This window comes from Diabrotica undecimpunctata, chromosome 8, assembly GCF_040954645.1.
Source record: "Diabrotica undecimpunctata isolate CICGRU chromosome 8, icDiaUnde3, whole genome shotgun sequence".
Taxonomy (NCBI): Eukaryota; Metazoa; Arthropoda; class Insecta; order Coleoptera; family Chrysomelidae; genus Diabrotica; species Diabrotica undecimpunctata.
In genome coordinates this window covers 74,323,454-74,351,118 of record NC_092810.1, presented here as the reverse complement: position 1 = coordinate 74,351,118, position 27,665 = coordinate 74,323,454, and the positions used below count along the sequence as shown (strand labels likewise).

The 27,665-nt window shown below is 31.0% G+C and overlaps 1 protein-coding gene across 1 annotated transcript in view; it reads left to right on the top strand.

Annotated features, from left to right (window-relative positions):
- The window catches only part of LOC140448458 (uncharacterized), a 125,574-nt gene that overhangs the window by 71,908 nt on the left and 26,001 nt on the right, over positions 1-27,665 (top strand). Inside the window, exons 3-5 of the mRNA XM_072541535.1 lie at positions 9,171-9,214; positions 12,755-12,937; positions 14,684-14,820. Coding sequence (XP_072397636.1) covers positions 9,171-9,214; positions 12,755-12,937; positions 14,684-14,820 — 364 coding nt within the window. The remainder of the gene's footprint in view (positions 1-9,170; positions 9,215-12,754; positions 12,938-14,683; positions 14,821-27,665) is intronic.

Sequence of the window (27,665 nt, the reverse complement as noted above, 5' to 3'; positions counted from 1 at the left end):
GAGGATATTCGCCATAACAGGGCAATGGAACACATCGGTTCGGGTCTGTACCTACGTAAGAAACCGAGCGGTGGATTCGGCTTATATTTGAAAAAAAACTTCCAATAAAGCTACCCAATCGTCCGCTATATGATGTGGAGATTGCACATTATGCGAAGATCCTTAAAATACCACATTTTCGAGGTGTTTTCATGAATGACGCTCTGCCTAGAGACGGTCCTCGACAACGAGAATGTGCAATAGTAAACTTGGATGTGTCCACACATAACGGAACACATTGGGTAGCATACAGAAAGATAAACAACAACGTAGAGTATTTCGATTCATTTGGTCATTTGAAGCCGACCAAAGAACTTGTTAAGTATCTGGGTGGTGCACGTGCCAACATTTCCTATAATAACCATCAGTATCAAACCTACAATCAAATTATTTGTGGACATTTATGCTTAAAGTTTTTATATAATGGAGCCTACTAAAAGTACAGACCTGCTTATGGACCATATGTTTTACAAAAAATGTTTTACAGAATTCAGTGAAGAAGAACTAAAATACATACCGCTAGATTATATTACACGAACTGTACGACCTTACGAATTGTTACAAATATGGCATAAATTGCCTAAAGAATATCGAGGAGAATTTAACCTAAAGATACTACTTCCCTGCTTCGTACATTATAACAGACCGGATTGGAGGACTCACTGGGATGGCCCACCTAATTCTCAAGCTTCATGTTATTTTTGTAAACTTGCTTTGGAACAAATAAAACTATTAAAGTAAATATTGTTGTTTTTTTTTTCTAATATAATAACCTATTAATACATTAACGTGAGTCAGTCATCATGTCGCAGTTGTTGAGAGTAGACAGCACCAATTACATATTCTCATTTCAACCTCCCACACCGATCGTGTTGGATCCGAACAAAGATTATGAGATAGCTCTTCGATTTTTCCATTCCTACAACAGTATACCAAACATTGAAAATACCAAGTTTTATTACTACAATGACAAAAACAAATTGCAACAATTTGATATCCCCGATGGATGTTATGAAATTGCCGATATTGAAGAATACATACAACAGAAATTGGGTGCTGATAATGTGCCTAAACCCGAAACGATATTTAGTCTAAAACCTAACCATAACACGTTGCAGTGTCAAATTTTCAGCAAATATAAGATTTCGTTTAAGCAACCTGACAGTCTTGGTACAGTATTGGGATTTTCTCCTGCACTACTAAATCCAGGACAGACGCATTCTTCAGATCGACCTGTTAGGATTATTAAAGTATCTAGCATACGCTTTGAATGCAACATTAGTACCGGAGCCTTCGATGGTAACAGACCTGCTCACACGATCTACGAATTTGTCATACAATCAAATCCTGGGTACGCAATTGACGAAACTCCACACAATTTGTTGTATTTACCTGTTGTACCGCAACGAGAAATCACCAATATCACAGTGTTGGCTGTCGATCAAGAAGGACGACCTGTAAACTTTAGAGGAGAACAGAGCACATTGGTGCTGGAACTTAGATCAAGAGGGAAATGGGATTATTAATAAGGCAATCTACTGCCCATAGTACACCATTAGTTGAGCAACCGTCTAAGCGGCAACATCTTACGTCCTCATCTAAGCGGCCACATCTTACGTTTGCAAACAAATTATTTTTGCAATCACTTGGTTTTAAACTGACAAGATGACAACTATGTATGGAAAACGATCACGTTCAAACAGCATAATGCCACCAATATTTGATATTTATCGTAAGCCGATGTTTGACGAGTCGATTCGAAAGGCCGAATACCGAACATATGCACCATTCATCAAATCATTCAATTGCAATGACATTGTGGAATTTAGCATCAATCAAGTCGACTCGTTCTTTGCAATGAGCGAAACCTTGTTATGCATTAAAGGATCGCTCGCAATTAACGGAACTGGTGACGTTAAACTAGCAAATAATGTTGGTGCTTTTCTTTTCGATTCGTGTACGTACAGCGAAAGCGCAAGGGAGATGGAAACAGTGCGGGATCCTGGTATCGTAAGCGCTGTACGTGCTATGACATGTTATACTCAAGAAGATTCCGGTCATATGGCAATGGCAGGTTGGAATTACCCTAGGGATCCAATTCTACACGCTGCTGATCATTCATTCAACATACAGATGCCTCTTAAGCATGTGTTCAACATTTTCAATGATTATCCTTTGATTACGTGTGGCCGTCAAACAATAAGACTAGTTCGAGCTCGAAACGACAACGATTGCATAATTGTCAAAGAAAAAACTCAAGGTCAAGTTACAACTGTTAAGATTAACATTACCAATATTGAGCTCAGAGTCAAGCACATATTTCCCAATGATGATATTAAATTGGAACTTATGAAATCAATTCAACAAGATCAACCTATAGTTATTCCGTTTAGAAAGTGGGAATTGCATGAATTACCAGCACTTACCAAAGGCGCTAGACGTGAAGTTTGGGCTGTAAAAACTAGCAATGCAGTGGAAAGACCCCGTTATGTCATTGTTTTCTTTCAAACCAACAAACGTGACAAGAATTCAGCTGATCCCACCTTATTTGACAATGTCGATATTCAAAGTATCAGATTATCTTTAAATGGAGAATATTGGCCAAACGAGAGAATGCAGTTGGATTTTAGCAAAACTGACTACAATGAGGCCTATTTCAACTATACCGAATTTTATCCTAGCTACATACATGCCCAACAAAAGCGACCTCTACTCGATTTCTCAGCTTTCAAGAATCACGCATTGTTTGTCATCGATTGTTCGAAACAAGAAGAAAGCATGAAAGCATCCACTGTTGACGTAAAACTCGATATTGAAGCGAATAATGGTTTTCCCGAAAATACCAAGGCTTATTGCATTATAATTCATGATTGTGTAATGGAGTACTTCCCTCTCACCGAAATTGTAAAAAGTCTAAATTAGATGCATAAATTGTCAGTAGTGAACGAGCAGTCATCATGAGAGTAGCATTCGTAGACATTCAGGGATTCGATGTGGACGGATGGTTTGTTCCCAAAGAACTTACGCTAATTTTTACGCTAATTACGCGAACATTTAATGCGCTAAGTAATGGGGATAAGAAGACTGCCTCATACGTGGAGAAAAAACTGCTTGGAATTCGATACTCTGATGGACAAGTAGAATTGTCCAAAATCAATGAAATACTAGAAACCAAGTTGTTGTATGCAGCAGATTACATCTACGTTCGAGGAGAACAAAAAGCAGAATATTTGGATAAGAAACGTCACGTTTTTGGAGTTTTTCCCATTATTATTGATGTTTGCAAGTTTGATGGTACGCCTCGTGCTACTGGAAACGTTGGCCCTACTGCAAACCCATGTCATGCCGCTGGATTATTTTCATGCACCGAAAGAAATGTGGATCGTCTACGTCACTGGTTTGCCAATAACATAATACCATTGTAATTTTTGTATATGTATAAATAAATATATTAGAAATTAAACGCTTTTTTTATTTAAAACATCTTTATTGATTGAGTCTTATATTACATGAAGATTCAAATTTTCTTCTTACAATTTCAAAAATAATTTTTAAAATTAAGATAAATACAGATGCTAATATTACACAGGACATTGTAAAGACATTATCTATTTCACTTTTCATATACTCGCTGGTTGTGTTGTTGTTGTTGCTGCTGATACCTGTGGTGTTGTTGTTGTTGTTGTTGCTGACAAACATGGTATTGGTTGAATACGTCTTAATGGATATGTAGCTGGTGGCAGTTTTCTACAGGCCCAGGTGTCTTGCTGCTGCTGCTGTAGATTCAACTCTTCGGGTTTCCACGTTTTGTTGTCAAAATGCAGGTTATCTAATTGTCTTGTAATATGTTTAAAATCCTCATATGATTTAATGTCGATCTTTAACCGATCAAGTTTTCTTTGAAATTCTATTACTCTATGTATGTACTCGATGGGATTCATACTACTACTAACTATATCCTATGTAGAATGTCACATTTTATGTCTAGCAACATCTTGACTAACACATAACTGCCACGTTCTGCGTCGAATGTCACGTCCTGCGTTGAATGTCACATAACTGTCACGTTCTACGTCGAATGTCACGTGACATTTCACGTTCTGCATCGAATGTCACGTCCTGCGTTGAATGTCACATAACTGTCACGTTCTACGTCGAATGTCGCGTGACATTTCACGTTCTGCGTCGAATGTCACGTCCTGCGTCGAATGTCACGTTCTACGTCGAATGTCACGTTCTGCGTTGAATGTCACATAGCTGTCACGTTCTACGTCGAATGTCACGTCCTGCGTCGAATGTCACGTTCTACGTCGAATGTCACGTTCTGCGTTGAATGTCACATAGCTGTCACGTTCTACGTCGAATGTCACGTGACATTTCACGTTCTGCGTCGAATGTCACGTGACATACGTCGAATGTCACGTCCTGCGTCGAATGTCACGTGGCATTTCACGTTCTACGTCAAATGTCACGTCCTGTCTCGAATGTCACGTTCTATGTCGGATGTCACGTTCTATTAGGCACTGTATGGACAAGAAGAAGAAGAAGAATGTTCATACTGATCGTTGACATGGCTTCTGTGTGTGTGTCACCTACGCTTTCATTTGACACCTCATACGTCAAAATCATGCCAATAACAACGAAGATACGTTCTAGCGCCCATTTGGCAATGCTGCCATCTTTGTTTTTTGTGTCCCCGTCTCCTCCCCGTTCCAACGAGCCCTCGTACGCCCCGATCGGACCAATAGAACCAAAGATATGACGTAATGACCTTTTGGCATGCTCCGATGCGCACGGCACATACTGCGTTCAACCCCATTTTTCATCCCCTTTCCAACGAGCCCTCGTACGTCATCCTATGTTAAGCCGTTTGGAACTTACGACCGGGGGTTGCGATTTTAGGGGATGCGAATTAGGGGATGAGCCCAGATATACATAGTATATCTACTCACAAAGAAGAACAGGATGTGTTATTAGAACCAAGTTGTTGGCGGTTATTGTTTTCCAAACTGAGGGTTGATTTATTTGTTTATCTTTTTTATCTTAATTATCTTGTAGGCATATAGTCATGCTTTTTGTAGACAATTTTGATGGTGATATTTCTGCCTTCAGGGTAATACGAAACTATGATTTTGTACTATGAAACAACGAATGTACCGATCGCCGATTGTCAGTAACGGACGCGATTATTTAAAATTGATTTTTAAATAATATTTGTATCAAACGAATAACTAAATATTGAGGAAAAAGAGGTAAAGGAAGTATTAAGGAAATTAAAAATTAAAAAATCATCAGGAGAGGATAGAATACCGAACGAACTCCTAAGGTACGGAGGACCAGATCTGACCAAACAACTGTTTAAACTAATCTAAAAACTAATAACAGAAGAAAAACTAGGTTTTAGGTCCGAAAGATCATGCACGGACGCTATATTTATAATGAGGCAAGTGCAAGAGAAATCATTAGAATACAACAAACCGGCATATCTATGTTTCGTGGAACTTGAGAAGGCATTTAACCGGGTTAAATTAAAGGACGTTAACCACTTATTGTACGCAAGGGAGATACCCCTACGAATAATGAAAACGATCGAAAATATTTACCAAAACAACACAACAAAAGTAAAAATAGAAAAAAGAACTAATCGATCCTATTGAAGCTCGTTGGCAATGGGATAAGACAGGGAGATTCCCTGAGTAATTTATTGTTAAACCTTATTATGCATGAAATAATAAAAAAAAGTAAGAACTAAAAAAGGATACCAAATGGGAGAGAAACAACTTAACATATTCTACTATGCAGACGACGCAATACTACTCTCTCGAAGTGAAGATGATCTACAACATATGCTAGATCAATTTAATATAACAGCCAGAAAATTTAACATGTTAATTTTCCAAAAAATGACAAAATGCGTGGTTATAACAGCAAATTTACTAAGATGTAAATTTCAGCTGGAAGGTTAGATACCTAATAGAAAAGTGATGAAGTTTAAATAACTAGGCATCAATTTATCTAGCAACGAAAAGCTCGAAACTAAGGTGGAAGATCAAGTGAATAGAGCAAGCAGAGCCGCAGGTTGCCTGAATAAAACAATATGGAGAAACAAAAATATTGGGAAAGAAATGAAAGGCAGAATTTACAAAACAGCCATCAAACCAATAATGATATACGCAGCAGAAGCACGACCTAACACAGAGAGGACAAAAGGATTTTAGAAACAGCAGAGATGAAAACACTTAGAAAAATTAATGGTAAGACACTATGGGACAGAGCTAGAAGTACACATATACAATGTAGATGCAAGGGGAAGAACATCAAAAACTTTGTAAGAAATAGAAGAGTAGAATGGAACGATCATATAAGCCCAATAACAAATAGAGCACTAAAGATGGCAAAAGAGGGTTCCCAATAGGAAGACGATCAGCAGGAAGACTATGAAAAGGATGGAACGACAACTTACTGAAGGCACATTGAAAAAGAGAGAGAGTTATGTCTACAAAAAAAGAAGAAGAAAATGTTAAAGATTAGCTTCTAACAATGAAAATTTTACTAGGACCAGGCAATGGACATGATCAATGGGTCCATTGTAAGAGCGAAATCTTCGAAACCTGTAGCATGAAATTTTGGTTTTGAGTTTTGGGCAACAAAATTTGAAATATGCTTAAAAAACCTTGAAATTAACCTTTCATATTACAAACGATCTAAAACGTTTAAAAACCGCCTTTTTTAATTTACGGAAGTATATTTTTCACATCTACATAAGTTCAGCTATAAACTACATCTAATACCGTCTTCGTTGAGGCATTTTCCGTGTATTGCGATTTGAAAAGTAAATGTGTAAAATTTGTGTTTTTAATGCATATTTCAAATGCGTCCCATTTTTTGCCAAAACTTAAAATTGAAATTTCATGAAACAGGTTTTAAAGTTTATGCTCTAACAATGGATATTTCACTACGAACATGAAATTGATAAATTTTATTGATCTCATTTTTATAAAAACTGACTTCATTTGCGACAAAATATAAAAACTGCATACAAAAGCTGTACCCTTTACCTTTAAAACGTATTTTGATTTTTGTCGACAGGATACTCTGATCAAAAGATATTAAATTTTTACCGTTGAGTTGATACAAATTTTAGATAAAATTAAGTTCTCGCGCGTAACTGACATTTATTATCGCCGTTCGCTTCAAGCAGTGTTGACAGAACGGTTCATACCCAAAAAGCGTTAATAAAAATTTTGGTCAAGATTATCTAAGCTATTGTACATTTTTTATTTGAAACATTTTTTTCTACGGCGTACGCATTCTTACTTAATTGATTTTTTCGTTTCCCCCTTACGAGGGGGATTTTTGGGAAAAGCGAAGGGTAGCGAATTGCATATTTTTTTTGGGGTCCCAAAATTGACATACTCAACAAAATTCAGCTTGTTTGTATGACTTTTTAAAGGTCAAATCTTTAAAAATTTTGAATAAAACTGGCCCATAACGGTTTCTTAATATTGTTTTGAAGCTATTTTCTTGTGGCATCTTAAAGTAATTATTTTAATTGTAAATAAGCCACAATTGTAGTTTAAAATAAGTTTATTGACGTTTCAATTTTAAATCTTTAGTAAAAGATATATAATAAAATACACAAACGGGCTATATCACAAATACATTACAGAACGTTTTCGGAATGTAAATTCCATCATCAGTGTAACCTGCAAGTATATAACCACTTTTATTAAAAACAACGTAAAATTTAAAATGTTAACTAAGGTTATGCAAAATGTAGTTAATACTTACAAAGTATACATGCTATGAGCCACTAAAATATATGGGTGAAAACCCTTTAAATGTTATTAATTTATAGATATGTTACATTATATATTATTATAAATTAGGATGTTTAAGTTATCGTTGGAGTTGGTAACATCCATTACTAATATCGGGTTGTATTGTTTAGTTTATTTTTCAAGTTATAATAAATATATCCTTCATTAGTTTTTTTCACTTCAATAAATATTGTATATAAACGATAATAGCCATTATGTTTGTTTATGTAGATACTCTCTTACTTGAAACTACTGTTAAACAATCATAGTAACTTTATCATTACTGTTAAACAGTCATGTTTACGAAAATCGGTTTACGATAAAAACTTTAACGACCCACGTCTACTCGTTACCTCTGTCCTTACTTTGATTCGGTGCTTTGACAAATCGAGAGATCGAGAGACGAGATGTTGCCAAATAATTTTATATGAAGAATTTTTTATTGTGGCATCATATGCAGTTTATTATTTTTAATGGGAATAAGGCACAATGTGACTTTAAAATAAGCTTATTTTGATGTTTATATTTTTAATTCGTAAATCGTACTTAAAATACGAAACATTAATAAATTTTATTTATATAAAACGATTTCCGAAGTGGAAATCAAAATGTTATATTACACTTATTGTAAAGTAAAATTGTGGCATATTCCCAATAAAAAACATTAAGCTGCCATTTAAATCCATTTCGCCCAAATTTGATTATCTTAGAACATTGGTCAAGTGCTAAAAAGACAACAGGTCAAATAAAACCAATAAGTTTGGCAACGTTGAATTTCCCCTTTTTTATTATTTCAACTCATTCATTTTCGGCGATATAAAGGGCTGACCTAATATACCTCTCTCTTTTTAAACAGGTGTTTCTCACTCCATCTCACGTAAGGTCCATACCGACCATAAACTTTTACCTATACTGTATATATATATATATATATATTTATATATATATATATATATAATATATATATATATATATATATATATATATATATAATATATATATATATATATATATATATATATAATATATATATATATATATATATATATATATATATATATATATATATATATATGTAGCAGAGAAGTATATAAATTACAGAATTTTGTCCCAATGATATGGTTTTATGAACAGCAATTTTAATTTTCGTTTAATATTATAATAAAAATAATAGTATTAGAAGTTTACCAAGTTACAAGTATGATTACCTATGGAACAATACTTTAGAACTAGAATATGTTTTGTAATAATTTTTATGATTTAATTGTTTTTAATTTAATTAAATTTCGAATAAAATAATTTAATTTTTAGGAAAGATTATGAAAATCTAAAACTGTATCTAGATCAAATTTCAGGTAAGTTGAAGCTGCACTAATAAAAATATCCGTTAATCATAAATACATAGTGATTGATACATAATTATCTCCATTAAAACTAAAACTAATAGAAAGCAACTATTAAGGGTTTCACTGAATATCCTGTTATAAGATATTAAAACACACACTTATCAAAAATTTTAAATCCTCTGTCTCTTTTGTGTACCTCTGCCATTACCTATCGTATTTTTTTTATGCAAAACTGAGATAAATAATTCTCTTCCTCTAAATACATTTATCACCTACTCATAAATTCTTGTTGTTTAGTAGTACAGGACTTAAGTTATAAACAACTGGTATTATGATTTCTTATTACTTAACTATTTCTATTTTTAATCAATCAATGAATCACTCTGAACGTTAGGACCTTGCTTAAGTTTGCGCTTCTTTAACGAGGGGCTGCTTGCTTATTTGCTTTATATAATGTAAGGAAAATTAAAATAACGGTTCGAATTATCAACATTGATTTATTTAAACGTTTACAAACTTAATGGTATTCTACAAACTTTTCTTTTATAACTAAAAGTTCATTACAAATGAATTGTTTTATCTACAATAATCAAGTAATAATTTAAGGCGTTCTGGTAAACAATCCAGAAAGTCCAGAGTCCAGAAATAAGTCGATTCTTCCAATTAGATTTACCGCCCAACATTGACATTTTCGAATATTTACGTGAAATGGAGGCATATCGTTGTTATAAGCATAAATTTCATAACGAAACTTTGTTATACTGTATAGTCCTTGGAGAAAGAAGTAACAATCTATTATTCTTAAAGAGCACGATCCCTTCGGATTAAAGCAACACACTGTAACTTTTATGTTCGTATCTAGAAAAATGATCTCGAAAATACTTCTTACAATCTTTCGATCTAGGTTTTCTAACCCATTGCCCATCTTTTGTAGATTACAGGCCACATCTGGTCTTTCGTCTATCTGCATAATTTGTTATAGTAGTAAATCTCAATCGGCAACGTTCCATGTTTTGATGTTGAAGGGTCCTTTGTTTTTTGTATAACTTAATCCGGCATATGAGCCAAGACGATTTATAGGTAGTTTGATAATTCGGTATATTACATTATTCATTCTTTTTAAATTTTATACGGACCTTTCCCCTGACCGTCTTTCAAATCTAGGGCAGACCTCGACACCATTGGATTATATAGTCAGAGAAGATCACATATTTGGAAGCTTCTATTCGTGGACTGCTAACAGTGTACTGTTTTGTCGGTTCTCTCTTTATACCAACTGAACCATTGCACCGCTTCACACAATTTGCATTTTCAAAACCATATTTTCACATTTTTTTTGCAGTTTACCCAATAGAACCATTATTGAACCTTTTTTAATATTTTCTTAATGTCAAAGTACCATAATTTAGAAGTGGCATTAGGAAGTGGGATCAGGAAGTGGCATTAACTATTTTTATTTAGTTACGGCATTGCGCCGACGGTAATAAATTTAAAAAAGCGTGGTTTTTCGGAATACTCAACTTTCTTCTTGACTAGGATTACAGGTGAGGTTCACAGATTATTGGATGGTTCAATAATGCCTTGTGTGCTCATGCCTCCAATATTTTTTTCAGCTAGTCCCGTCTCGCAAATGGACGTATTAATGGACGGTATTAATGGACGTAAGTCTGGTTATTAAAATTTTTTCGCTATGGACGAGTATGGTTAAGTCACAGATATTAAACAGAAATCTTTTTTTTTTTCATAAACTAAAAACTCTTCACCGCCCACCTTGAGGGTGGCAATTTTAAAATTTTATACATCTCCACGTTTATTCAAAAGGTTAATCCCAATATAAACTGGTCAAAGATTTCAACAATTAATATTTTTCTATTAACTGTCGTCTGCTAAATATATACCGGCATAACTTCGAATGTTTTAATTATCCCACAGTAGCTGTTTAAAGTTGTACTGATGCCGGTGACAATCTAAGATAGTATGGTTGTGCAGTGGTTCTTATTGCACCCGTATGAATTTAAATCGATCTATCCTGATTATCGATACTACCATGCTATACATGTTGATAATATACATGCTATCAAATCCACCAGTAATCTGCATTTTTAGGATATTTTTACCATGTTAACTAATGTAACATCTGCTATTCTGTATTTAGGAAATATACTAGTTCAAGGAAGGAAGCACTTTACTTAACGAGGTCGATGACTGCCCCTTTATTTCCACTCGCTCTATTATGTTGGTTTGTTGAAATTGCGACGAAGATAACCCATTTTGTCACAATTTTAACATCTGGGTTTATTTTTCTTCAGAATCGTATCCCGATCTATTTTTCGGACAAATTCTTCGGACAAAGTTTTTTTCTTTCTGCTTTATTCCCTCATCAATGATTTAAACTCCCCGGAAAGTTTGACTAGTGGTTTCGTGTTCCAAAGCAATAGAAAGTGATCTATCTAACAGTTTTGGTTTTGATAATCGTAAAGCCTTATATGTTTCACTTTCTTTTAGACCAATAATAAGGATATCCATCTCTAATTCTAAAAGATCACAGGCACATCTGAGTAAGTAGGTAAATCTGCTTTAAATTCTTAAAAATTCTCTCTTTCACGCTGGATTCTAGTTCCAAGTTAGGCTCTGTATACTTGCTATATACGAGCATCTCCATGGCATTTTTTTAATCGATTCAATAAAGTCTGGTTAAACATTTTTGCGACCCTTAGGCATCGATGGCAAAATATCAACTGTATACTTGCTGTAATTGAGCATCTACATAGCATTTGTTCAATTAATTGAATAAAATCCGGTAACAGTTTTCTCGACCTTCAGGAATCGATCGCAAAATATTAGCGGCAAAACCTCGCCAATCTGCAGTCAAGCGAATATTTTTTTCTTCTGTCCAATAGTTGGCTCTCGGGACAGTTTAAATTATTGTTTGAGAAAAATAGAATAAGAAGATTTTCCATTAAACAATAGAAATTTGAAACTTATGTAACGAATAGTTTCTTCTTGTATTATACAGTATTTTTAGTAAACTATTCTATTAAATAATTGCATAATATACGTTCTGAGCTTTTAGAACAAATACAGTGATAACAATTGCTTGACCTGTCAATATTATTGAGCTAAAAACTTAGAAAGCAAAGTCTAGTAAGAGGGGCTAATGCCAATTTCCTTATAGTATTTTTGATTGTAATGTTTCCGGTGATTATTTTACTAATATTTTTGTTTGTGTTAATTCTAGCGAGTTAAGGCAGTAAGATCGTAATTCATTTTGTTTCCAGGTACAATTCTCTTTTTCAATTTCATTTTACAATATTAGCTTTTATGGTTGCCTTCTGAAATTTTTTTACTAGATCTATTTTCAGCTTGTTAATAATACTAAGTTACTTCTTCTTACGCTTTCTTCAAGTTCAAGTTTTAAATCATTTTAATTTTCGTGAGAATAAGAAATCTGACACAACCTTAGCTATAAAAGATATATTTAAATTAAATCATAAAGGTAGGTTGAAACATATTTAAAAAGTACTAAAGTAAGGCATTCTTTATTTTTAGATGACATAAAGAAAAAAGCAGACGATATAAATTCGAAAAGTCTAAAAATCAAAAAAGCACTTAATGATATAAAAGTTCCAAATTATATCAATAAAAAATATATTTGTGATAAAACCATCTTCGGTTTACAGGATTTAATAAAAATAGCAATTAACAATAAAAATACGTTGACGAGTATTAAAGGTAAGTAGACGTAATCCTGTATTAATTTTTACCGTTATAGGTCAAAGAAAATTTGTATTTTACCAAAACAGATTTCAGTAAGAGTTTCTCATCAAATTATCACTAGTGAAATTGTATGCTTTTAATTTGATTTCTTGATATGATTCACCTTTAAAACGTGCAATAAGTTTGGCTGTGGGTAGCAAAATTGTTTGAAATTTTATTGGTATACCAGAATACTAGTAGTTTTTGATCCATTTTTCCTTTTTCACTCTGCAGCTTGTGCCATTTTTTTAATAATTATATTCTTGAATAATTTCATATATTGATTTGTGGATTTATAGAATGTAGATTTATAGATTTGCAGATGTAGTACATAATCTCACTCTTGAATTTAATACTTTTGGTTAAGTTGACCAGATCTCTAAGGGCTATGTTATCGAAAATGCAAAAGTAATCTCTTTTATACATATGAGCAGTTTAAAAAACAGTAGTGTGATATATGTTCTGAGATTTTAAAACAAATACACAGATAACAATTCCAACTACTTGACTTGTCTATTTTACTAAACTAAAAGCTTGGAGAGCCTTGTCTATTGAGAGAAGCTAATGCCAATTTAATACATATCTTATTTTAAAGTCACCGGTGATTATTTTACAAATATTTTTTCTTCTCTTCTTCTTTTTATGTAGACATGACTCTGTCTGTTTTTTAATGTGCCTCCAGTAAGTTGTATTTACATCGTTTTCGTGGTCTTCCTACTGATCGTCTTCCTATTGGGGAACCGTTTCTTGCCGTCTTTACTACTCTGTTGATCTCTGATGTTTGTTGTCATTTAGCTTATATGATCGTTCCATTCTACTCTTCTATTTCTTACACAGTCCTTGATGTTCTCCACCTTGCATCTACGTATATCTGTTTTACCATCAATGTTTCTACGTGTTTTCATCTCTGCTGTTTAGAATATTCTTTTTACATTCTCTGTGTCAGATTGTGTTTCATATGTCATTATTGGTCTATTGACTGTTTTGTAAATTCTGCCTTTCATTTCTTTCCTGATATTTTTATTTTTTTATATTGTTTCATTCAGGTAAATTGCGGCTCTGTTTGCTCTATTTACTTTATCTTTCACGTCTGTTTCGAGCTTTCCGTAGCTAGATAATGTGATGCCTACATATTTAACCATCACTTGTTCTATTATATGTCCTTCCAGCTTCAATTTACATCTTATTAAATTTGCTGTTATAACAATCGATTTTGTCTTTTTTGGGGAAATTAAAATGTTAAATATTTTTGTTTGTGTTAATTCTAGCGAATAAAGGCAGTGATATTGTAAAATATTGTGTTTCAAGTTACAATTTTCTTTTTGAGTGGCTTTTGGTTACTTCAAAAAAAGGTTCCGACAATAGAAATGTGGGATTAGTTATTGTTTCACCAACTTGTCAGCTTCCTTATTTTATTTAATCGCTTTATGACATGTACATGTTGTTCGTTGCGTTTCACAATTAAAAGACATATCTGTATACAACTCCCAGTAGTTTTTTCATCCATATATGCGTAACACATTTTAATCGCTTATATAGGTAAATGCCTGCATATTTTAGATCATCCTTTTGCCGCAAAGAATGTGCATTGACGTTTATTAAATGTAATAACTAAATATTTTGAGGGGCCTTACTTTAAATAACACAAATTAATAATGTATTAAAATACGTTAAAGATATCAAAGTTTCAAATCTTCACATTTAGAAATATTTTTTTTGCAGATGATTTAATATCTCATTTAAACGATTTAAAAGATAACTTAGGACCTAGACAAATTAGAGAACCAATTCCAGAAATGCCATTGACAAAGGAGGAGCTAAAAGATGCAATTAAAATTGTTAAAGAAAAGTTAAGCCTGGTAATTATTAGACTTTATATATTTTTTAGAATAATGTTTTATATAATATATTTGTATTTATTATATAATATATATATAATATATATATATATATATATATATATATATATATATATATATATATATATATATATATATATATATATATATATATATATATATATATATAATACAAATTAATCACTAATATCGATTTCCTTCGTTTAACGACTAAGTCGTTCGGCGTAATTTGGCAACACTGTACTCCACAGATACATTGATTCTACAACCAAATTTTACATTGTATTTTTCTTTGTTTTTAATATTTGTTCTTAAACTAATTTTAAATCAAATAATTGTTTGTATTACTTTGCGATATGATTGAGCTATTTTCTTTAGACATCTTAATGCAATTACTATTTTTATTGGGAATAAGCCACAATTTAAGTATAAAATAAGTTTATTTTTGATAATTCGATATCAAATTTTCGATTTCGATTCGATACAAAACATTAATAAATTAAACAAATTTTGTTTTTTATTACTTAGTGAAAAATTCTTCTAATAATTTAATTTAATCTGACTAATTCCTATTGACAATTCAGACACAGACGCACAGACCCACATTGACAAATAAACGACTTTAAAATGATATTGCCAATATTGTTGAGTTGCATTCCTGGGAGGATTTTATTTCAAGATAGTTCATTCGATTACATGAAATCAACTTTAACTCGAGAACACCCGTCAGAAAAATCATAGCATGTGATTCGGCTTTAAAAAGACAACCTCATGCAATGATGCCATTCAAATTCTCCTGATAGTTACTCCATAGTAAATCATAAGGAAGAAATTAGGAAAAAAACTCATAATACTATCCCGCCATGGTAAGTATTTTGTCTTATATTCAGTTTACTCTCAATTATTTAACTCTGATTTTATATGTATGTTATTTAAAAACATAAATGATGTATCCTCGATATGTTATTGACTTGCTAATAGTGATATTTTCTTTTTATTGATCTTCTCTTTTAAAATAGGTAACCAGATCCTACTGCATTCGCCGAGGAATTTGCGACTCAGGATTGCATTGGTCTCATTTAGCATAATTAGAGCCGGTTCTTTGATTTATTTCTTATCCATTTATATCTGTATCTTTTAGGGACTATACCTGAATGTTTAAATTTATTCTTAAATCTATTCTCTATTTTTAATCTAAGATTGATGTTTATTTATTCTAACATCAAATCATCTTGATATATTTTTATATTTTATAAATATATTTAACATTACAAACGTCACATGTTTAATATTCTTCTTTGAATAATTATTTTATTTCAATGTCTGTTAAAATTTTATTCATCATTTTAAAAACAGTTGGCGCTCAACTTTTCATTCAACTCTTCAATCAACTAAATATCCTATTTAATCTTTATTTTTCATTTCCAATGTTTATTTATTTTAGTTACATTTCCTTTATTCAGACCCGATTATGTTTTATGTAAGTTATGTTAAACGTATCTAAATTTCTATGCCTTACTTCAATAGACAGTATTTTTATCAGTTGGCAACTCTACCCTGTCATGTAATTTCAATGCAGAAGTAGGGAAGTGATAATTTATTAAAAATGGAGATAGTTTTTATAATGTCTTTTGCTAAATTTAAGCTGAACCTTCAATTCAAAATTCATTTTATTTATTAAATATTTTTTGTGGTGAGTACTTACTTACATTTTTAGTTAATAAATTTTTTTAATATCTGTCTTTTTGTAATTTCATTTTTTATACATACATAACCTCCTACGCACATGTTTCTTTTAACATTATAATTCGTCTCATATGCAGTTAGTATCTTTAATATAATTTAACTAATTCATTTATTAATAATTATATTCATTTTATCCTTACCAATTTGTTATTTGCTATTTAAAATTGTAATTATTTTCATTGTTATTATCTTCATATGGCAAGAAAATATTTTAAAGCATATGTTGTTAACAAAAGGTTTCATTATTTTAGCTTTTTGGCCTTATTAACTTTTATTGTCCACTGTTAGTGGGACATATCGAAACTACATAGGCGGAACTTCCTGAGCCTCGTTAGGACTCGATACCTTGAGTTCAGAATCTCGATAAGACGTTCTCACACCTGAGAGACTGACCTTAACGAGGTCTACCAATTGGCTCCCAAAGAAAGTTATAAGTTTTATTGTTCTACATTGGCTCCCAAGTTGATTTCATGTAATCAAATAAATTATCTTACAATAAAGTAGTCCCAGGAAAGCCCCTCAGCAAGATTGGCAATTTCATTTTAAAGTCGTCTATTTTATGACGTAAAAAATAAGTCTGAGGTGTCAATATGAATGAAACGATTTCCGAAGAAGAAATTGAAACGTCAAAAATAAACTTATTTTAAACTTTAATTGCTTATTCTCAATGAAAATAGTAATTATATATATATATATATACATATATATATATATATATATATATATATATATATATATATATATATATATATATATATATATATATATACTTCTCTCCAAAAATTAACGCACCACCTAAAATGGACCATGATTTTAAAACTATATTTTTTCTGAACCCTTAATTGGATTTCGATGATTTATTTCTCACATTGTAGATATGTTCCTAATTAATGACCGTATTAATGTTTTTTGAGAAATGTCAACGTTTTACCTTTATACAGGGCGTAAAAATAAAGTTGTGTTTTTTCATCTAATTTTGCAACACTCTGTGGAATGTATTAGAAAAAAAAGCTACATGTTATTAATATTTTGAGATCACTTCATTCTTTTTCCATAGTTTCGATATCTCTATTATCAAAAAAGAAAAGTATATTCAAAGAATTACGTGATTTTTTACTCTCCAAAATTAACGCACCACCTCAACTCTATCATAATTTTTAAGCTATTTTTCTTGTGTATCCTTAATTGGATTTCGATCATTTTTTTTTTCGCATTGCAGAGCTATTTCTAAGTAATTACTGTATTAATGTTTTTTGCGAAATGTTAACGTTTCATGCATATACGGGGTGTAACAATAAATTTCATTTTTCATCTTATTTTGCAACACCCTGTGGAATTTATTAAAAGTAAACGTAAAAGTAAAATCTTATTAATATTTCGAAAAAGCTTCATTTTTTTTCAACATTTTCGTAAATAATCATGGATATCTTTATTATCAAAAAAAAACTACATTCAAAGCATAACGTGATTTTATCGAATTGTAATACTCATTAATGCAAGCAGTTAGTTGGCTATGAAAAATCAAACAATTTGACAGGACAGTTTTAGACTGTCAATATTGTTTATATTTCAAAAAATTGTTTTATTATTTTGCGTATGTTAGTTAGTTGACATGAACCGTATTTCAAGAAATCTGAGCCGAGATGAATGTGTTCAGGCAATTACTTTAGCTGATGTAGGGTTAAGTTATCGTGAAATAGGCTTGAGGTTAGCAGTATCTCATACTAAAATATCAAAAAACATTCAACGTTTTCGAGAAACAAACGATCATACGAGACGACGTGGACAAGGAAGGGGAAGACTTACAACACCACGACAAAATCACACAGTTTATCAGGTTTCGTGCTATAAGAGAACGTTTTTTCACAATGAGACATTTATAAATACAAGTGGTAAATGTTCATAATATTCAAATTAGTAGAAACACTATACAAAGGCGTCTCGCTGAACAAGAGCTGCATATAAGGATAGCAGTCAGAGCACTAGCTTTAAACGTGAATCATCGTAGAAGTAAATTACAATTTGCCAGAGACCACCTTGATAGGAATGTTGATGACTGGGAGCACGTGTTGTTCACTAATGAATCGAGATATTGCTTATATAGCTCAGATAGACGTTTGAGAGCTACTCGACGGCCAAGAGATCGCTACGCACGGTGTAATATACGACCTATTACTTTATTCAATGGAGGATCTGTAATGGTTTGGGGAGGAATATCTCTTACAGCGCAAACGGACCTTCTTCCTTAACAAGTGAAAGGTATATTACAGACATTCTATCTAACTGTGAAGTTCCATTTGGTCCTTACATAGGAAATAATTCTCTTTTAATGCATGATAACGCCCGACCACATGTTGCACGTGTTGTCCGTGAATATTTGGACGATGTTGGAATACAAACCATGAACTGACCACCCCGCAGCACTGATCTCAATCCCATAGAGAATTTGTGGGATATTATTGATCGTCAACACAGAAGCCGACAACCACCACCTGTCTCTCTTGAAGACATAGAAGTTATGGTGAGGGAAGTTTGGGATGCAATTGATCAAAACGAAATACGCCGCTTGATTTTAAGTATGCCTCGTCGCTGAGAAGAAATAATTAGATGTAGAGTGGAAATACTCATTGTTTAGTGTTTTTGAGAAAGGGAAATTGTTAAAGATTATTAAGGTTCTATTTTCTTAGGCTTTATTTGTATTAGATGTCAATAAAGTTTATGTAAGTAATGTTGTTTTTGCTTTAAATGTTAATAAAAACTTATTACATTTAAAGTTCTGCATAATTTTTGATAATAGTGATATCGAGATAATTTTTGTACGAAAATCTTACGAAAGAATAAATTTATCTCAAAATATTGCTAAGATATAGCGTTTATTTCTAATAAATTCCAGAGGGAGTTGCAAAAAACGATGAAAAAGCACAACTTTATTTTTACACCCCGTATACGGGTAAAATTTTGATATTTTTTAGAAAACATTAATATGTACATTGATTTACTAGAAATAGACCTATAATATGAAAAAAAAAATCATCAAAATCTAATCATTCGTTCGGAAGAAAAATAGCTTCAAACTTATAGTACATTTAAGGTGGTGCGTTACGCGGTCCAAAAGTAAGTGCAATTAAACTTAGAGCTAAGATCATACTATTACAGGAATTAAAAACTCCAGAACCATAGTCCCCATTTGCTTTTATAAACCAAGAATTATCCGAGAAGCCATAGAAATTGAAAAAGGCCAAAATGTCTTAATCAAAGAGATGATGGCGTACTGTTACCTTTGATTTGGAGACCTTCTATAAAGAAAATATCGTCCGCTCCATCCGTCAGTTAGAATCCTACTGTCAGAAATGTTCGCACCAACCACGCGTATTTTCCCATGCTAACCCCTACGCCAACCTCCACCCAAACCACGTCACTATAGATATAAATGAACCGTCCTCTATTCCAAGGATCAGTAATGCATTGGTTAGTGATCATTGTAGTAGTTTCTGGGGGCTCGGGAGACTGAGACCTCAGAAGCTCTGAAGACATCGAAGAGGATGTCGAAAGCCTGGCGCATTCCTGATAAAATGTTTCCCACTTTTATTTAGAACACTTTGATTCTTATTGCGGTGAATCATTCCGTATTCTCCTTGTGTATTGTAAAACTTTGTTGACTTGGCTTTCCTTACAATTTTCCTTCACTTGTTTTTCGATCTGCAGGTGAATAAATCTCTTCAGTTTCCTAATTTCATATCAGGTTTTGGTATCTCTCATGACCTGGTCCTTCCATGTCTCTCTAGGTCTTCTCCTTGGTGTTTCAGTTTCTGGCTTACATGTGGTGACTCTTTTAATCAGTAGGTCGTTTTTCCTTCTCTCTATGTGTCCTATTCATCTCATTCATTCTTTCATAAATCTAACTATCTTCTCCTTCAATATATTTCATGTTTCATTCTTCTTCTGATTTCTCCGTTTTTTATTCTTATTGGACCCATAATTCTTCTGTGGCTTTTCCTTTCGATTATTTTTAATATTTTTAATCTTTACCTGTGAGTCAGATTGTCCCAACTGCGTATGTAACTACTGGTGTGATTGCAACTCTGTTTTCAGTTTTAATTTTTGTTTTGATTTTCTGGAAAGTTCTTATTCTTTAATGGCCTATGGTATCTTCTCCAGTTTGTTTCGTTTCTTGCTAGTATTCCTGTTACTTCTTCTGTTCTCGTTTTTTGACTTACCAAGCATGTAGAATTTGGTTGCTAACAAATATATATGTATATATATATATATATATATATATATATATATATATATATATATATATATATATATATATATATATATATTGATATGATGTGTTTTTTGTTTGAATGATGAGCAATGAGTATTTTTAATAATATAATATATAGAGTTTTTATCGCGGTTCTCAAAGAATTAGCTTGTAAGTACTTTTTTAAATTATCTTTATTATAACTATTATGAAACACACATATATATTTAACCTAGCCAATGTAAATTTAAAATAAACTATCTTTAATTTGATGTTCTTATAAAACTAATTAAATTCTATAGACAATGTTAAATTTAAACAAACTATCTTCAAAATTGAAATTGTTATAACAGTAACTAAATTATATTAACAAAATTTTGTACCTTTCTTTCACTGAATGCCTAAATGAACTGTTTTCCACTATATAGATTCTAATCACCACTGAATGTCTTCGTACTTCGGTTATCCTTGTTTTTGTGAAATTACTTTTTCCAATTATCAGCTTCTACCAATTTAAGATATAGTTTTCTTCACCAGCATTTATACACCACCAAGCAAACCAGCAAACACCATTTATATTTATTCTTCTTTTCAATATACCAATATCCAATTATTATAAGTTGATTTATACTAATCTCCAATCATAATATAATTTTAATTCCTTCCAATGTCCATCCAATATTCTTCTAATATACTTTTATAATCTTCAATAATTATTTGTGTATAATTATAAATGTGCATTAAAAATATGCATAATTTTTAATCTTCATTTAACTCACTATATTAAACAATTGGACTATTTGTACTTGATTCACTGACTCCAACTAACTTTCATATTTCTTCCTAAACTTTTCTGACTGACTTCTTGAAAATTCTGAACAATTTACTTCACTAAATGTGTCTACTAACTTTCATAATGAACTGGCCTGACTTCTGACTAAAAACTCCTTCTTGAATCCAAATCACGGGTATTTATATCTTTTTGGATATTCCAGAATCATCTGGCAAGAGATCATGTTCCAATTTGTTCCATTACTTCTATATAGATGTTCTCGAAAAAATATCTTTTCCATCCACCGACATAATCATTATTCCAGAATGTTCGACCGTAAACAATGGTCACACTCTGCACTCTGGAGAATTCGTTAATGTTCCATTGATAATTTTGTTGACATTTAGGCTTTTCAGATCAGAATAAACATTCAAATTAGTAACTAACACTCTAATTTAATAAAATACACATTTCAAACAATATATTATTATAACCCCACTATATATTCGTAAATATTCTTAAACGTCACTTCGAGATTATTTTTGGTTGCCTATGCACATGGCTCACTTAAATATATTTACAACATTAAAATACAACTTTTTACAATTATTATATGATAATTTCTTAAAAATACCCTCACATAAATAATTTTTATTAAATTCTCTAGCATATAACTTATTTAAAACAACCAAATATCTAATATTATGTAGTATATAACTTATAAATTATTTTCTATAAACCCTAATCGTATCAATACCCCAAAATAATATTTAAAATAAATAATTTACTTATTATTTTTTTAAATATTAATTTTCCCATACCTTATTAAATTTAATAAATTAATAATTCAATTTTTTTTTTATTATTTAAAATGTGTTAAATACATTCCTGTTCGCTGTCTATGTCAAAGCAGAGAACAACGGAGCACAGTTCGGCTATTCTATGGTCAAACTGTCATGTCAAATGGGGCAATGAATGCGATATCAGAGAATAAAATATAACCTTAATTAAAAATATAATCGATATGGTGTTCTGTTTGTTTATAGACAAAATCTAGGAATTATTTCCATTCAACAGGCTTTCATCCATATGAATTGGTAAGTTTTACACTTTTTATAAAGACATTTACACAATCAATTCTGTATCTAACCCCAAATTATGATTTTTAGGGTACCAAACAATTTCCATATGTACAAAATTCAACAAGTATGATGTCAAATTTATTCACAACAAAGAAATCTACCATCTATCTATGAAATGGATCTATCAGTAAGTTATTAGTGTTATTATATTTGTGTTAAAGGTATAGAAAACATTATTCAATCTCTTCATGATATTGAAAAATGTCGTTGATATGAAATATGCCTTTTAGTCTGTTCTCTGCATCTATTAACACATAACTATTTAGTCCATTCTGATTTTCAATTGTATATGGACCTTCAAACATTGGTTGTAATTTCTTACAACGGTTTTCTTTAACATTACTTTTTCTAAGTGAACGAATTAACACTAGGTCTCCTTTTTGAAATGTGATTGGTTTTTTTATATTTCGATTTTGTCTTCTGATATATTTTCCAGCTTTCCTCCTAATTCGGTTATTCACTTTCTGCATTACTTGTTCTAACATATCCTGATTATATTCACTAATCCACTTTCTGTTTCCTATATGGCCAAACATTAAATATTCTGGTACTTCCTCTGTATTCAAATTATGTGTATTATTTAAAAAATACTCTACTTGTGGTATATGTTGCTGCCAAGTTTCGTGTTGATTTTGGCACAGTATCCTTAAATATTTTATAACTTCTTTAATATATCTTTCTGCAGGATTTGCCTGAGGATGTCTGATACTTGTAAAATGAATGTTGATTCCCTTTTTCTCACAAAATGTCCGAAATTTTTGGTTGTTAAAATATGTAGCATTATCTATTATGCAATTTCTAAATGGTCCTATTTCTTCGAAAAATTGATTAATATATAATTTTAATGTTTTAACATTTGTTCTAGAGCAGGGATATAGTTTAATAAATTTTGTATATAAATCAACTATCACTAGTATATGCTTTTTTCCTGTTGGACTGAGAACTAAATTTGAAATAAAATCAATTATTCGCTGTTCTTAATATGAATGGCTGTGTTTAACTGATGTTTTAACATTTGTTCTAGAGCAGGGATATAGTTTAATAAATTTTGTATATAAATCAACTATCACTAGTATATGCTTTTTTCCTGTTGGACTGAGAACTAAATTTGAAATAAAATCAATTATTCGCTGTTCTTAATATGAATGGCTGTGTGTAGTCAGGATAGTATATTTTCAAATTTGACAGAAAAATGTTTTTAATTTCTTGGAATGCTAGTTCTCTTCTCTGATCCCATCTCCATTTTACACCTTTTCTCAGTAGTTCAAGTAATGGAATTTCTTTTATACTTAGATCTGGTATCATCCTTTTATAATAATTAATTATTCCAATAAATCCTCTTAAACTTCTTAGATTGTGTGGTGTTTTATATTCCTGAATGACTTGTGTCCGTTCTGGATCCATTTCGATTCCCTTAGTGTTAAGTTTATAACCTAGATATATGACTTCTTTTTGAAAAAATGTACATTTTTCTTGATTTATTTTTAGTCCAACTTTGTCTAATCTATTTATTATAATTTTTAGGTGTTTCTCATGATCTTCAGCCGTTTTAGAAAAAATTAATATATCATCAATGTAGTTAATTACAAAATGTTCATATTGATCCAAAATATCATGAAGACATCTACATAGAGCACTGCAAGATGATTGAAGTCCAAATGGTACTACTTTGAATTGATATACTACTCCATCTATCTGAAATCCTGTATACTGTCTACTTTTTCTTTCTAGAGGTATTAACCAGAAACTATGCTGTAAATCGATTTTAGTGAAAAATGACATTCCTGTAATTCTTCCTAGTATTCCATCTATACTCATTGGTGCTTCAAATTGCTTTTCAGTAATCTTGTTAATATTCCTTGCATCCAAACATAACCTGATTTCACCTGATCTTTTTCGTACTACTACTATGGGGTTAATAAAACGTGTGTCTGCCTTCTCAATGATCCCATCTTCTAACATATTATTAATTGTTTTGTTTACTTCTTCTCTGTATTTATATGGTATTGGGTATGATTTTGTTTTAAAATCTTTTTCTTCTTTAACTTTTATACTATGGATATAATTTTGTGCAATTCTATTTTCTTTATTGACAAGTCCCTTGTGTTGCTGCAATATGGAAATAACTATTGATTTATATTCTTCAGGGCAATTTAAAACTTTCATTATATCTTCTTCTTTACAAATAAAATTATTCTTCATTATGTACTCATTATTCCTTGCTTCCAATTTTACGCACTCCGCCTCGTAGGCATCCATCTGCTTAAAATTTCCATTCCTTAAATATTCACTACAATAATTATTCTTTACATTCTTTTGGGACATTTCCCTATCATCAAAATACATTTCTTCTTCATAAACATCATTATTTTCTTTTAATAATATCCTATCAACTCTTATTCCTTCTTCCACCTCATCTTTCTGCATAAATTTAATTATTTGCCCTTCCAAAGTTACCATTTTCTCTTCAAAATCTATCTTTACTTTCTTCTTTTCCAATTCATCATTTCCCATTAATATATCAACACATAAATCCTTGACAATAAATCCTTGCATATTAATTTCTTTATTAAGAATATTAATTTTAAAATTGGCTAGTTTATCAATTTCACCCAACTTCTTATTATTTGCACCAACAATTTTAATTTTTGGAATCTTTATTATATCTGATAGTTTTAATGTATTAAAAATAAAATTCTCCGAGACTAAAGTACTTTCTGAACCAGTATCTATCATAATTTTAATCATTTTATTTTTGGCCAAAGCATTTATATAAATTAAATTAATAGATTCAATAATTTTCTCTTCATCTAAAGAAATAAATTCAGAAGGTTTTTCATAATAGCAATGGCCTAACTTGTAATTCAGAAAGTTTACTGCACAAAATTTTGATTATTAGAATTGTCAGATTGTATCTGACCACTTGGATCTGATGTCCTGTGTCTTTCCCTACTATGACTTCTACTCACATTTTCTTGCCTTGTACTATTTCGTTCCCTGTCTTCGCAGCTCCTATTCCTTTGTACACAATTTACCTGTCTGTTATAGTTAGGTCGCTCTGTATTTCTTCGATTATCAAAATCTTGTCTATTATTATTAGTACTGTTATTAAAATGTTGTCTATTATAATTACTGTTATTATTATTAAAATTTTGTAAATTATTACCATATCTATAATTATTATATAATTGTCTATATTGTTGATTATCATTTTTATTATATTGAAAGTTATTATTGTTTTTTCTGTTGTTATTATTACTTGTCATATTGCCTCTTTGTATTCTTTGAATAAAATTAATAAAACTATCTATTGTTTGAATATTTTGTACAGTTACGGTTTGCACAACATCAGCATCAAAATGTCTAGATACATTTAAGACTGTTTCATCCTCTCTAAGTGGTGGTTCTAAATATTTTGCAACTGTTATCAATTTCAATGCATAATCTACCATATTTGATTTTAAATTTTGATTATACTTTCCAAAATATAGAATTTCTCTAAACTTGGCTTGCTCTAATTCACCCCAATAATAATTTAAAAATTTATTTTCAAATGTTTGAAAATTATCTAAATCATTCTCAATACTAGCAAACCAAGTTGCTGCATTGTCATTTAATGTCATTCTAATATAACCTTTAATATCATTAATATTATTCACAAATCTTAATTTATGTTTTAAACTATTTATGTATACTCTAGGATGCAAATTTTTTATATTACCAGAGAATTTAATCCCAGTCTCATTTGTTAAATTTAAGTAAGGTCTCCCTATGTCTCTCATTTGTGAAATATCATCTATTCTCTGTTCCACATTTCTTATTTGATTACTATTTATTTGGATATTTTGTTGTATATCGTCTAATTTTTCTTCTGTGTTTCTCCTGTCTTCATTAATTTTTACTTCTAAGTTACATTTCTCCAACTCTATTTTCTGTTCTATATCTATTTTATTATCTTGAATAATCCTCTTTACTTCTGTCCTCTCATTGTCTATCCTTTTCTTGTAGTCCTTCCGTATACTTTTTATTTCATTTGCAACTTTTTTCTCTGCAGCTTCAAGTTTTTTATCCATTTGTTTTTCCATTTGTTTTACAATTTTATTATTATTATCTTCTATTTTCTTTTCTAATTTTCTATAATTCTCTTCCAATTTCTGTTCCATTTTTTTCATGTCTTCTTTGACTTCTTTTGAATTCTGTTCCATTTTGTGTTCTATTTTTTTCGTATTCTCTTCCATTGTCTTGTTCATCTGCATCATTAATGACATCAAAGCTGCCATATTGACATTTTCCTCTCTTTCTGGATTCATTTCTGCAGTATCTTGTGGAACTTGAACTAAACTCTCCTCTTGTATAGGTTGTGTTTCTACTTCCACATCTTCTTCATTCTTTTTGCTTCTTGTACCTTTCTTTCCTTGAGACATTTTGAGACTTTACTTGTTCAAATATAATTAAAAATAAAATCTATAATTTTTTCTTTCTACTGATAATTAATTTAATTATATGAGAGCACTTATCTTCCCAAACTAATTCTTTTAAATAGAGAGACACCGCGTTGGGTGCCAAATTGTTATGATGTATTTTTTTTTTTGAATGATGAGCAATGAGTATTTTTAATAATATAATATATAGGGTTTTTATCGCGGTTCTCAAAGAATTAGCTTGTAAGTACTTTTTTAAATTATCTTTATTATAACTATTATGAAACACACATATATATTTAACCTAGCCAATGTAAATTTAAAATAAACTATCTTTAATTTGATGTTCTTATAAAACTAATTAAATTCTATAGACAATGTTAAATTTAAACAAACTATCTTCAAAATTGAAATTGTTATAACAGTAACTAAATTATATTAACAAAATGTTGTACCTTTCTTTCACTGAATGCCTAAATGAACTGTTTTCCACTATATAGATTCTAATCACCACT